General features: G+C 40.2%; 1 protein-coding gene across 5 annotated transcripts in view; it reads right to left on the bottom strand.

Moving 5' to 3' along the window:
• The window catches only part of UNC79 (unc-79 homolog, NALCN channel complex subunit), a 210,975-nt gene that overhangs the window by 169,017 nt on the left and 26,803 nt on the right, over positions 1-15,155 (bottom strand). For 2 of the 5 annotated variants that reach the window (XM_040975119.1, XM_040975118.1), the window contains exons 2-4: positions 9,574-9,694; positions 3,637-3,941; positions 506-676 (exon numbers count right to left, since the gene is read on the bottom strand). In XM_040975119.1, the coding sequence (XP_040831053.1) occupies positions 506-676; positions 3,637-3,941; positions 9,574-9,694 (597 nt within the window). Of the gene's footprint in view, positions 1-505; positions 677-3,636; positions 3,942-9,573; positions 9,702-15,155 lie in introns of those variants that run through there. The other 3 variants (XM_040975121.1, XM_040975120.1, XM_040975122.1) reach the window with 3 other exon arrangements.

A 15,155-nucleotide genomic window follows, 5' to 3' on the forward strand; every position in this document is an offset into this window, starting at 1 on the left:
ACTCACTTTATCATTACAACTCTCCTGGGAGGGAAATGTGATTGGTTCCTCACTCTGTAGATGGAATGTCAGTAACACGAGCTGACATTCATCACACGACAAATCAGGCACAGAGCTGGGATCCGAACCCCTATACATCCTGTCCTATTTAAAGCTGCTCGCATCACACCCTAATGTCTTCAGATGCAAACGAATGTCAACCTGAGGCTAAAATGGAAAAGGAAGCTGTAACTCATATACAGGAAATACAGACATATTCTGTGCTTCTATGTGGTCTTTCTTCCTGTTCCACAGGATCACACTATATGAAACAAGAATTCTAAAGCATAATTTTCTTCCATTTCTTTGACTTTCCTCATAAAATGTGCTGAAATGATTCAGTTGAAAACATGGCACATGTACATAGCAAGTGACCCCGTGACAATCCTGAGCCTTGAACACATAAGCAATTTCCATGTATACAATACATAAAACTCATCTCATATTGGGTAAAGATTGAACTTACATATAGCCATTGGTAGAAAAGATGTGCTGAGATATTCAATAATATCCTTGTGCAGAAATGGAGGAAAGGTAGCTAACGTGGATATCATCGTGTAGGGCAAAGTACTTAGGATATCATCATTGAGAAAGGGTAGCAAACATGTCGTTGTATAAAAGATTGACTGTCCAAGATCTACAAAACAAAATTGAGTAATTAGTCACTGGATATTTTGCCATCAACCAAATACACTGATTTTACCCTTAAGCTTTAATGAACTGGTTTAAGTTATAAGCAACTGTTTCACCCCTCCTATTAAGATGTCTGGAGCATACCGCCCAATAGAGAGTGTTACATACACAGTAGTTGGCCAGTGTGACCTGATACATGAATATGATAAGAAGTACAAATACTTATTACATGAGCTTTCCCTCAATATCTTATCAATCTTCAGCAATATCTAGTATTAATAGCACTCCTCAATTTCATAAATTTATACATTCAAAGCAGTTCCTGGGTAAAAATGGACCTTAAACCCCTCTGGCCTTCTTATCTGCATTACGGCTTACACGAGATAACTGAGGTAAGAAGATATTAGATCTTCTGTCCTGCAGAAGCTTTAGTAAAATCAAGAGCAGGACTGGAAATAAAGCCAAGCTCTTTATGAACAAACCACAGTGGTCATCATCTGGAGTCTCAGGCAACCTCCAGGATAGCAGCAGACTCACTGTGCACCCCAGAAAGGAAGCCACAGCTGTCACTATGGGTCCCTACGTATATGATCACCAATGACCATGACTGAGGCTCCAAGCTAACAACTGTCCCCTCATGCTTTTAAACGGGGATAGTAAAAATACCTACCTCGCTTCATTAGAAGGAATATTAGGAATTAAAGCACTTAGTACAGCACATATGTGCTTCACAAATATTAGCTGCTATTATTAACATTAATAGTTACTACTATTACCTGCATAAGGAGTAAAAACAAATGGTATTCAAGACATCTTAACTAGTTAGCTTCAGGATGCATTCAGACTAAATCCCACTACACTAAATGTTCATTTTCACATGTTTGGACCTTCCAAAATACAGACCATTAGTCAATATTTAACAGTCAAGACTTTGAAACTTTTTGTGTGCGATACAACACGAAAGGATTAGGTTCTCGTTGGTTTGTGGCAACTTGCTTTACTGCTGCTGTCTCAATTCCCAACATTCTTTCTGATTGCCATCAGAGGTAATACGCCATCTCAAAAGGCACATCACTGACAATGGAGAGCATATGGCCACTTTGCACTTGGCCACGCTCAGTTTGGCCTTGGGCAGTAAAATGGACAATTCACCCATGTTTTACTGAACGACCTGAGCTATGCGCAGACACTGCCTCAGGTGCTCTGGCTGAGGCTATGGTGTAACCACAACGCAGCAGCACTGTAAGGGGCAGAGGAGACCGAGGAGCATGGAGAGAGGAGCCCTGCCAGCCTTTTTTCATTTAAGGCCACAGAGGTCCAGAGGCCCAAGATCTCCAGAGAGACAGTGGGTGACCAGTGACAATTATGCTGCCTAAAGCTCTTTGAACCATACTCAGAAACAGCACTGTGCTGTGTCTCTAATTCTTCTAAGCTGTAGCATGAAGAACAAGAGCACAATACAGGAAGCAAGGAAGAGAAAAAATGCAACACAGCTGGAGGTGGAAGAGCAAACATAGAGATGATCTCTCCTAAAACTGTCACCATGTACACAGAAATTGCAACTCTTTGGATGGACGTTTACCAAGCTGGATGCCTATTTTAATCATAGGACTCTGAAAGGCAATGAGAGCTGTCCTGACACAGTGGCTCATTCCAGGACCAGGCAGGTCCAGGCCGCATTCAGAACAAGTTGTCACCAAGGTCACCAGCACTGCCCGGGTCACCAGCACATACGGCAAGCTCTGGCAGCCTTGCGTTCAGATGCGTCTCAATGGATTCTGAACTGGGAGAGGACCACAGCAAAGGCAGCCAGGCTTAAGAAGGCTACAAAAGGACATAACAAGCAACGATGCAAAATTCTACACTTCGTATATTCATATAATACAAAATTATATTTAAAGAACCAGTCATCATTACCTCATTTTTATGAAAGCATATTTTAAATGTATTTTTTAATCAGGAAACATCATAGTGAATCAATTATGAGTAAGCATTCTCTTAAGAGACTTAGCTGTAACAAAAGCAAAATCATTACCATCAATCAATTTCCCCAAATTGCTGGTTTGTTTGTTTTTTTACAGTGAGCTTTGGTTCTCATACTTCCAGGTACTAATTCATCAGTACTTTAAAGTCAAGACAACCAATATTTTCAAGTATACTCTCTGAAAAACATGAACTGTTGTACTGCATAATTTTCCTTATGAATCTCCCAAACACATAGCGGATAGTTCAGTAGTCAACATTGTTTCCTTTTCAGTAGGCTAGAAGGATTTGGCAACTAAGAAAGACAAAGAAATTGACCCCAGCACACAGGAGAAAGGCGGAGGAGTTAAGCAGAGCAGCCAGTTCTTAGGTCTGTTCGTCAGCACGCACTTACGCTGCATGCTGCACACAGCTCCACTTTATACCGTACCAACACCCTGACACAGCATTTTCCAGTAACTACTGCAAGTTAAATGTGGAAGAGGTCTCAAGCATCTCTTCTCATTTACGTTCTTAACTGGAAACAGGAAAAGCCAGCCCCAGAGGGTTTCTGTGATTTGTCCCCCAAACATCACAATTTCTCAACTCTGTTTCTTACAATTTCTGGGGTACAATTTCTCAACATCTTGTCTCCTTCTCTCCTTCCCCCAACATAATTTCAAACAAGAGTCCCCATTGTTAAGCTGCTCGGGGGTCAGGGGTGGGGGAAGAGAGCTTCATTTTCTGTTCTTCCTCCTTTCTCCGATCCATTGTCCCTCCCTACACAGGCCCCATAGAATCACAACCACGTGACAACAAAACAGTGCAAAGTGATCGGATGCGGGAACATCATAATCAAGTTTCAGCGCAAGAAAGGCTTTAACCACACAGGCTCCTTCAAGCAATTCGTTACACTAACAAGTTTCCGAGCCCTGGCTCAACATTGTACGTTTTCACAAGCATACATGTACATCTGTGAAGGAATCAAGGAAATGTGCTCACCGTGTTGGCCATGCTGTAGTAAAGGAACTAGATCCAGGAGAGTCACCAAAGTCACGTAGAGGCCTTGGTAGTCCAGAGAAGGGTAGTCTGACAACTGAGCATCACGACTTTGCGGGCCGCGCTCTGAGGAAGCATCTCGCAGGACGCTGTAAAGGAGGGAGCGAGTAACAGTAGGGTTGATGGAACTGACCTGCGGTCTTAGAGATGGGGTGAGTGGGAATGGCACAGGAAAAAGACACATGGTCATGGGCACTGTCAAATTGGAGGCATCTTGGTTTTCCTTCTTCCCTGTGCGGGACAAAATGCTGTTGGGGGGACAAAGAAAAAAAAGAGACAACAAAGACACAAAGAACAGCACATTACATTGAAATGACACTCTAAAACAAATAATAAAACACCAGATACAACCCACATAAGATGCAATCGCCACAGCAGCAAGGGTCTACAGATCTCATAGTGGTTACGTCGCTTTGGGCTTAGAGACACCAATAACGCAAGGTTTGCATTGTGGAAGTTTCATTGCATCTCATGTGTTATCTGGTTAGTAAGGAGCAAAAATATAAAAATGCATGTTTCAGTGCCAAACCCATGTTTTACAGTTTATGGACTTAATGAAGGAGAAGCTGCCTGGAAGGAAGACAGCAGCTTGTCTCATGAGTATGGGCTCTTAGTCTGGATGGCAAGGAGCATTCAAAAGAAGAGTTTTCAGCAAGACTGTCTTAATCAGGTGGACAGAAACTTGCAAAATATAGGTATGGCACTTGCAGAAACATGTTTTAGCAAAGAATAAACATGTGTGTTTATTAAGAAAGTCTTAAAAATCACATGTTTATTGCATCAAAATAATGTCTATATGTATATTATGATACTGTTTCATGACATTCTGTCAGTATCATTTGAGATAATGAAGTTTAAACAGGCATATGAATTTAGAAATAATACATATTTCTAAAATGTTAGCTAAACTACATTAGAAAAGCTATAAAAGAATATATAGTAGATGGTCCATAGCATATGTTTGCAAACTAATGATAATGGTTATTCATGTGTGTTATTATTTTTTTAATTTTGCATGTTGGAGAGGAAACATTTTATTTTATAGTACAAACAGAGGTTTATTACATGGTTACCTTCAAGACTCTAAAGCCTATGCAAGCTGCGCATCAGACAGGGGTGTCTCACATACTATTGCTGTTACTTACGTTATTATTCAACAAATTCACTAAATACTAAAGGAAAGACCACTTTAGAAGTTGAAAAAAAAGTTTAATGGGAATAAAAATAACTTCTAAAAATAAAATGGTTTTCTTTTAGCTTACTTTTAAAGTAAGAACCTTTTAGTAAGAGCAATGAAGCATAAAAGGTGTTAATTTAAAAATAAAAGCAACTACTGCTTAGCCAAATGTTTAGTATTTTTTAATTATGTTATACTAGTTATCATTCAAGATCACAGCTACACATTATAATGATAATACTTTGCACTTACAAAGTGCTGTTATATAGTATGCCTATATGTTAGTCAAGATAGACAACAATTTTATAAATGTTGCATTACATAAAAATAACTTTAACACTTAGTCTATGTGCATCAAAGATAACTAACCTCTTAGTTAATGATTTCCATCTATAGTTTTACAGTGAAGTGATAAACTGGTTAGTGCCAAGCATGCTGCTAGGTCAAGTTTCCATTTATTTTCATTTACTCTTAGTGCAAAATATGTTACAATGTAAGGAAAATGACTACATGCTTTTTACTTCCTATGTGCCTAATTTACCTCCATTTCCTTTGTCTTCTGTTACCCAATGTCCAAGGAAAAACAATTGATAATAAAAATAATTTCAGAATAGTTACAGAATACCTCTTAACAAAAAATAAGATTTGGAATTTTTTTTTTTACTTTTAAAAAACTGAATTTACCTCTGTGTGTGTGTGTGTTTGTTATGATTCAACTTTGTAAGCTTACACTTTATAATGTGATAATACCAACATACCAGTTGCCCCTGCCTGCTTATCTCTGTTATAAATGCCATCAAATTTTCCATCAGACTTAATACACTTCTCATATACTTCACCTACTTTTAATGTATCGTTAATAAGCCCAGTCACCATAAAATCTGTTTTAATCCTAAGGGATTCTATCACACTGAAGATTGCTTTTGAATTATAATGGATAAAAGTGAGACATACTATTTCCCAAACTCAGCCCTGCATTCACCTACTGCCAGCATCTTTTCAAAATTACAAGATGTGGATCCTACCAAAACAGTTTAGGAAGAACCATATTTTGTCTTAGCAAATAAAAACTGCTCCATCTCATAAAGGAACGCTAGCCTTTAAGTGAACCTAGATGCTCTGCTCAGAATTCTCCTTGATGTGGGAAACACTACACAGTATTCTTTCAAAGACACCTTAGTGTTTGTCCAAGTTTGCTGTAACTTAACAAACACTAATCAAATAAACTTTTGAGGCTCTGCTTTGACACTTTGTCTTCCTAGGGGGGTCCTAACTGACAGCAACAACAGCTCCATGGAGTGCAGGGAGGGCACTGTGGCTGCACCGAAACAGCACAACTCCTCTCTCTCTTTCTAACACTGGATTTAAGAAGTAGGTGAGGTTGAGGAAAGAAAAATGGCTGAAAATGAGTAATCCATGAAACCAGTTTTAAATCACCATTCATGTCTCAATGTAATAAAATGTTTTCACTTGTGAAAAAAACTCAAGAAGGGCTAATGAATAAATGTACAATGCATTGTGATTTTATGATGTTTTGTGAAATTTAATCAGGAAAAAAAAACCTTATTTCCCCAGCCAAACTGTCTAACTGTGGGAATGATACACCGTCTGAACTTCTATACTGGAGGTCTTTAGACCCAACCAGAAAAGCATTACAGGAATGCCCTGCTCAGAAGAGTCCGACTCAACCGCCAAATTTCCACCTTTCCTATTCCCTCGGGAGAGCTCCCTTATGGAGTGTGGCCTTCCAGCAATAAGGTAGGGCAGGAAGAAGAACTCTGTGGGTGTGGGAAGCATGACAAGTTGTCCTGGGATATTTACAGCACAGAAAATTAATGTGTCAGATAAACTTTTTGATGATTATTAATTTTGACATTTGACTTGAATCTGCGTGAAAAAATTCACTTAACAATGCTATGATTTGAGGTTACTCAATGGACTTCAGGTGAAACCGAAGGAGATGTATTGTGTGCCTGTGGTCTTCTTAATCAGTTACAAATTACTATCCCACTAAGCTCATTTGAAATCTTTATCACTAAAGAGCAGCAAGCAACATTCCCCAAATGTATTGCTCTTCTAAAAAGTAGCTGATAATGCTAGCTGCTCGAATAGTACCAGGAGAGAGATGCGAAGAAAAGAATTCAGAAGAATGTTTTGACATAGAAAGATTGGGATCGTGTAAATGTTCTGCCACAGAAAACGGAAGATCCTGCACAGAGAAAAGTTTTAAAAAGCAACTATATTTCAAAGTTTTATGTAAACTGTGTATCCAAGCTTAAATGCCTACTAAATTAAAATTAGTATAACTCAGCCCTTAGATGGAATAACCAAGGACTCTGAGTCATTGCTAGATCCCATAGATCTCCAATGGATGAAAAACTTAAGCAAAAGTCAATTAAATTGAACATCTACTTAGTCCTTTGCAAAGGTCCAAGATGGTACCAAGTTCAAGGGCCAGCAAGCCAAATACCACACGGACAAGAAAGACAGAAAAAGCAAAGTTTTCAGCCTGAAGGTTGAAAGTTTAAATAGGAATGTCTGCCCCATGGCACGTTACACTTCTCAGTGTTTTCTTTCTTACCCCCATTTCATGTGTGTTCTATTCACTGCAATCTGTCAACACTGACCCACTAGGCACAGCTGATTGTTGAGTGGAGATGGAGCTAAGACACTCAGAACATGAAACGCTGTCAGCAGCTTGATTTAACTCCCAAACACGTGGCAAACCTTGGCATTGAGAATGCTCTTAATTCCAAGGATAGCCAAAACTACTCTAATGATTCAAATGGATATTGAAATTCTCAAAGGCGAAACTATGGCTTCACTGAAAGACACACCTTATGACGGACGGGGACAGTAAGAAGAAGCAGGAGACCACAATTGCTGAGAGCATCAGATGCAGATCAGGACCAGCTGGATCAAATCCTGGTTCTTACACATATTCCAGGAATATATGTAATACAAATAAGCTGCCTTTGAGCAGCTTACTTAACCACTCTGTGACTTACTTCCATTATCTATCAAATGGGTACTACAAAACACTGGTCTTTGAGAGTTTAAATGAGATGGCTTGTTTAAAGTGCCTGGAACAGTGCTTGGCACATCCAATTACTACTAGCGTATACACTTTTGCTATAATAACAATGTCTAATTCTACTGTGACCAGAAGTAGTCACTGTCAGTGTTGCCTGCCTTTGAAAATAGACCCAGCTCAAGTGCAGATTCTTCTTCAATAGACCTCTTGAATCAACTACCTTAATGCCAGCATCCTACTGTCATCCTAATCATCTCCTAATTGATCTATTGCTCAACGAAATGGAATGCTTATGTCTTGCCATCATGACTTCAGGGTCCTAAATGCCTTACCTTTTGCTATAATTATTACTAAGAGCTCAATTCCAACGAGGCTGTCACAATTTAGAATCTGCAAATAGATTCCTAATGGTTCCTTGCTTGGAAATCACTCAGAATTGCTGATAAGAAAAGCACTTCCCTTAGAGAAACCTGACTTCAACGACAAGAGAGGAACTCAAGAGAAGAGAATGGGATGGTTTGGCTTACAAATGTATCTGATTGCTATCATGAAAATTGGGCTAATTATTCCACTGCAGTTTGAAAAGAAAGAAAATGTTCTGTAACAAGGCCTGAGCAAGAATGGAATCTAGGAATCTGACTAACAGACTCCCTTTAGTGCAGAACAAGGGTCCTAAGGATTCTGAAGAAGCAAAGCTATTCTGAACATCAAGGACAGAGCGAGCAGGCAAGATGGGAGACAAACAGAGCAGTCAACTCGATCGCCTGACGCTTCCCTCGACAAAGCATTTGGTCTGCCGACGGTAACATCACATCTGCTGGCAACTCCAGTACCTCCGAATCTGTGCTCTTCTTCTAATACCCATCTGGCAAAACTTCGCTGCTAAGAGAGCTAAGGAAAGAACCGGAGCAAGTCAATTTATGGGCTTCCAGATAGAGCTGAAAAGAGAAGATCATGGGAACGGAGGAAATCAGGCTGGGAATTTCGTAGAGAGTGAAGGGTCCTTCTAAGTCCTTCAAGGTGATGATCTCGCAAAGCAAACCAGGCCTTTACTTGAAAGGCTTATCTTGGCTCGCTTCTCCTAATGAGAAGTAGGAAGCAGATGGGGCCTTTCTGGCTCCCCTTCCAGAGGAAGAAAAGAATAATATCAAGAGATGCTGTGTTTTTGTTTCCTTTGTCTTCTGCAGAATTTCAACATCAACTGTAAGGCATCTTGAACTCCTGATATGTGATGCAGATTAAAAACAATGGCGACTATTTTAAATCACACTTGGGGAAATTGGAAATACCAGTGACGAGCTTCAAGGCCATCTAATTCTGATTTTATTTTAGACCCCAAGTGTTTCATAGTCGTGATTTTAAGCAACAGAGGTTCTTCTTTGAATCCTATGCTGTTTTAGTGCCCAGCACAGAACTTTCATCATTTTACAGATCTCCTGATTGAAAAGAAGTTGGGCGGGGAAAAGCAGCCACTGGCCGTGCGACTCAGTTTTTCCCATGTGGACTGGGGTCTGATCTGCTCTCTACAGTCAGGGAACCTGTCACACTCTTCTGGCAGAGCACTTGAAAATGTAAAGCCCTTCAAATATTCAATAAAAATTTAGGTCCCAATAAATCCAGCAGTACTACCTACTAATTCTCTCAAAGCAAAGGATAGTTTAAAGCTTACCTTAACAAGGTTTGAGAAAAGTATTTCAGCGTGTTTGCAATATCTGTTCCTGACGGGACAGGGTAAATGTTGTGAAGAACTCGGTTATGGTATTCTTGTAGGTACCGAATCTTGGAAGCAACTAGATAAAAGCAAACAAAAAAAAAAAAAAAAAAAAGGAGAAGAAGGAAAAAGAAGAGTCATTTTGTAATACGTATTAAGTATCCCATCATCTCTTCCTTTCATGATTACATATAGGAATTTAAACAGCATTTAAAAGAATATATGCAAACCGCCACTGAGAGGTCACCATAAGAACAATGACAAGGAATCTTACAGTTCTTACAATTAATTATATTCAACACACAAAAGTATTTTTAGTTACCTGGTTTAATATTCTGTTCACAAAATTATCCATTATATTTTTTATCACTAAGAAAAGCAGCAATCTGAATTCTTTTCTAATCATTCCTAAGTTAGTTTTATTAACAAAATAATAGTAGATAGAGATCTCTGCCACCAGAGAATTCTATTCAATGTTGCTTGGCTGAAATTGAAAGGAAAAACTCTAAGGTCTTTGGACAATAACACTCGGGGAACAAAAAGTTTAAAAATTAGGAGAGCTCCCTGCACAACGGCATCCATTGAGATCGTATTTTTAACATGTGATTTGGACATGTGTTTGGTTACGGCTGGAACAATGAGAATATGTGCAGAGTGGATTAACTGGGTGAGTATAAAGTAAGACTGCAACAATTGTTTAATAATAAAAATACATAAATGTCACATTTTTTCCCCCAAAGACTTTTGTAAATTGGGAGACTAGCAGCTTTCTGAGCTTTCCTGCCCAGACAGTCTCAGGATTCAGGAGGGGCTATGCAGGCTCATTTACCCTCCTAGACCTACCTGGAGTTCCAGCATTGTCCACACTCCTGACCTGACCTTTGACCTGGCTGTAGTGAATGGCCCAGTTCTAGTCATTCCTCTTTGCAAATCCCAAGGAGCCATGATGATCAACGGCTTTCTGGTCTCCTCTTCACTGTCCATTTCTCCTTTCAATCTTTAAGGCTACCAAGGGAGCCTTGTGGGTGGAATAGCTCACTGTCAGCAGTTAACAGAAGACATATCAAGCCCCAGAGAAGCAAAACTTTGTTCCCAATCGCACATGGAAATAAGCTCTTGGATGCATTCTAATCGAAATGCTAGCATAAACAACTTAAAGAAAGCCAAAATGTTTTCTGAGAAGTGTGGATATAGAATCATAAAACAGCAAAATGTCAGAACTGGAAGGACGTTCCAGGTGGTTTCCCACAACCACTTCATTTCACAGACGGTGGGGGGTGGGCAATGAGGCGCCCAGAGGATCAGCAGCTAGGCCACACTAGCATTTAGACTCCTGACTCCCAATCCAGGACTCTTCCACTATGACAAACTCTAGGCATGACTCTGAAATGAAGTCAACATACAAATAACAAATGTTCATTACATGACATCAAAGCAAACCTCTATATCCTACATATACAAATATACATTTACCAGCTTTGCCTTTTCTTCCACCTCTGCTATTTCCACAATAGTTAGCACTGTTTCCAACGAAGTACGTTTAGATGCAGAAAGTAAAACCTTGAATTTATACAGCAAATTAACACCATAGAAAGCAAAAAGTTCATACCCATTGTCTCAATTAACCTTTTTAGTGTGGGAACAAACTTTTCTAGAGATAAAATACAAGAGGGAGATACTTGAAGCTCTATCAATTACATCATCAATAAAAATCCATTTCTCCACGTTTTGAATCTGCCACTTGTCGTCTTTGTAAAATCACACAGGGAGCCTCACACTGATACATAAGTCCAGGTTCAAAACCTCTGAGGCCTCGGCAAGGCCGGCGCGTGTGTTCTGTCCCCCTCTATCACAGGAATGCTTTGCTACTGTGACCTTCCTCACATTTCAGTATTCAGCAGGCTCCTGCAGAGTATTTCAGGAATACCATTAATCATTCCACCACCTAAAAAAATGAGTTGATGATAGTGCAGGGTGTGGACAATAAGCTCAAATAAAGAGCTTAAAAAAAACCCACCACTTTGGCTTGCTGATAATTTAGCAGCTACAAAGCCGTCACTATGTAACGACTGCAAGCATCCACAAACGTTTGTGAAATGGACGGATGTGTTTTTTCTAGCCTCTTTCTTTAAAATGCAGCAACAGCTCCTCTCAATGGGTATCCCAACGTGCAAGAGAAAGCAGAGACTAAAATCATTTTCTTCTTTGAAATCAGTCAATATTTTACAAAAGTCACATTGCGTTGTCTTTGTTTACTTACCTGATTTTTTTCTATACCAAGTTGTACATTTCTTGAAGGCAGAAAATTATGTCTTACTCATGTTTCTATTCCAAGCCTAATTCACTTTCTGGCACTTAAGTACTAGACATTTCAACAGGGCTAAATGAACAAATGAATTAATACTTTAATAATAACACTTGTCACTTGATTATACATCGGTATACACACATATATATGTACAATAGATTGTGGAATCTATTGATCCCTAATGCCAGACACTTAGCAGGCACTCAATATATTGTGGATGACTGAAAATGAAACAAAAGGAGAAAAGATGGGGGAAAAGAGAGAAAGAGGAAGAAAGTGGTGAACAATCATGAAGACAAGTTATAAAATCAGTTTGGGAAAAATGTTTAAACTTCATTTGTGCATCCATGAATATACCAAGTCTTAGCAGCCATGGTATTAACTTTTACATTTCAACTATGTGGAGAAAACCAAAAAAGGTTTGCAACCATGCTGAAATCATGAATAAAACTATTTTTATTTCAACCATGCACAAGTAAGAGGGCCATTCGGATGGTTAAGCAGTCCGCAGAAGAACCCAGCAGCCTCATCATTTCACACAGGTCTTGAGTTCTACTGCATACAAGTCCCTGTCTATGGCCACAGGGACTCAGATAAACTGGTCAGGATGGACACGAAAAAATGACCAGAGAAAGATCCAACCTGAGAGGTCCCGTGGGCCACATTTCTCTAGGCAGCTCTTTCTTGCACTCTTCAATTCTGTTGCTGCCCTTCAACATTTCCCCCATGCCCACCACACCTTTGCTTAGACTTTACGAAGCCATCTAAAGTCATCTATTCAAAATATGGAAATATGACTGTATTTGGAGAGAACTCTTTTTGAAAAGGGACTGCGTTAAAAGGAGGCAATTTCAGTGGTGTGCCCTTAATCCAATCTGACTGGCGTCCTTATGAGGAGAGATGAGGACACACAGGAGACACCCGCACAGCAGGAGAGTGGAGTGAAGGCTGTGTGAGGACACACGAGCCGGCGGCCATCTGCAAGCCAGGGAGAGAGGTGTCAGGTGCAGCCAGACCTGCCAACACCTCGCTCTTACACTCAGAGCCTTCAGAACTCAGGAAATCAGAAGCAGCACAGTCTCCAGCACTTGGATGGCAGCCTGAGCAAACCAAACCTCACAGAGGAAATCTTGCAAATCAGAGTGGGGCATAAGCTCCAATCAGACAGTGAAGCCTTCTCCAGCGAACGCCGATTTCCTCATCTGTAAAGTGGGGGTAATTGTGAGAGGGGCTTCACAAGGTTCTGGGAAATTGGAATTAAGAGATCTTAGGTTTATTTTGGTGCAAAAAAAAAGTTGTTTTTTTTTTTTCAAACTCACACACAGTTGTTTTACAATATACATTTCCCATGGACTTTTGAAGACACCCTCATAGATCACCTTCATAGGGTTATTGTGAGTAATAAATATTTATTGTACAAACCACTTATCATGTCACCTAGTACAAGGGTACTTCAAAAAGCCTAGAGGGGATGAGGGTATTGGCTCAACTAGCTAATCCTCCATCTCCAAGCACCACATCCCATATGGGTGCTGGTTCGTATCCTGACTGCACCACTTCTTGTCCAGCTTCCTGCTTGTGTCTTGGGAAAGCAGTAGAGGATGGCCCAAAGCCTTGGGACCCTGCACCCATGTAGGAGACACAGAGGAAGGTCCTGGCTCTGAATCAGCTCAGCTCCGGCCATTGTGACCACTTGGGGAGTGAATCAGAAGACTGAAGATCTTTCTCTCTGTCTCTCCTTCCCCCTGTAAAATCTGCCTTTCCAATAAAAATAAATTTTAAAAACTTTCTTAAAAAGATACATGTATTCTAGCATAAAAACACCTTTTGAAATTTATGCAACTGTTTTCATGCTATGCATTCTCCAAGAGCTCCTGGGCTTCTCTGCTGGAATGCATTCCTCTCTAGGTGCCTTGCCTCCGCTCTCCATCACTTCATGTTTAAATGTTGAAATTCATCAGGGCTCAGCCTTAGGCCCCCTGTTCTTCTCACTCAATATCTTCTCTGAGGGCACCCCCATCCATGTTCAGGGCTACCAATACTCTTTATGGCCAACTCGTTTTAACTGCCTATCTCCATCCCCCAGCCATTTTCAGGGCTACCAGTATTATCTACAGGTAAACTCGACTGTGTATCTCCACCCATAATGGCTATCTCCTTTGAATAACAGGTTTCATCTACCCAGCATCACCAGTCAGCAATCATATAGATATCTCAAAGTACACAGATCCCACAGTAAACCCTTATCTCCCTCCTATCCCCAAAAGATACCTACTCCATCACCTGAGTGATCAACAAGTCATTCAGGCAGACTGCTTTGAAAGCCAGCCCTGATGGCCCCATTCCCACCTCCTCATTCCCCTAATCCAACCCACTGCTGAGCCCTGTCACTGACTCCTCTCAATGTTAACACCCAACACATCTCCAAACTGTCTGCTACTGTGCATTTTCACAGCCAGCATTCCAGCTCATCACCTCCTGGCCAGCTCTAACAGCCTCCTAGTTCATCTTCCAGATTCTGTTTTGTTTATCTCCAGCTCCCTTAACATTACAGACAGCTTCATGTAATCCCCACTTAAAATCCTTCCATGTTGACCCGTTGCCTCAGAATCAAATCCAGAATCCTGGTCAGAGCACACAGGGTCCCTGTCCATTAGCCAAAAGAACAACAGACATCCTGGCCCTCACCCAACTTGTCTGCATTCACGAAGCCATCTTCTGCAGGAAACCTTTAGGTATGCTTGTCCTTCCTGGAGGGTTATCCCTCTGTGTTTTGTCTAACTCCTGCTTATGCAATGCTGACTTACAATGTCACTTCCTTATAAAAGTCTTTGCTGACTTTCCTGTCTGAATTCATTCTCTGGTCTCTGCCAGTCCTGCACTCTGACCTAATGCCCTATTCTCATTTCTCCTTCAGTTTGGCATTTCATACAAGCATCCCTCATTATTCATGGAGTATCGTTGACCAGGAACCCCAGAGAATACCAAAATCCAAGAATGCTCAAGTCCTTTCCACAAAATGGCATACTATTTTGCACATTATATATTTATATAAAATCTTATATACTCTAAACTACCTTTAAATTATTAACTTACTTGCAATATCTATCACAATCTAAATGCTATGTAAAATAGCTATCATACTGTCTTGCTTTAAAGAAAAGTGACAAGAAAAAAAAATTGTATGTGTTCAGGAAAGATGCAACCATCATGTGCCCAATAACATGTCAGA

This window comes from Ochotona curzoniae, unplaced genomic scaffold (assembly GCF_017591425.1).
Source record: "Ochotona curzoniae isolate NIBS_2020 unplaced genomic scaffold, NIBS_Ocur_1.0 contig_2688, whole genome shotgun sequence".
Classification (NCBI taxonomy): domain Eukaryota; kingdom Metazoa; phylum Chordata; class Mammalia; order Lagomorpha; family Ochotonidae; genus Ochotona; species Ochotona curzoniae.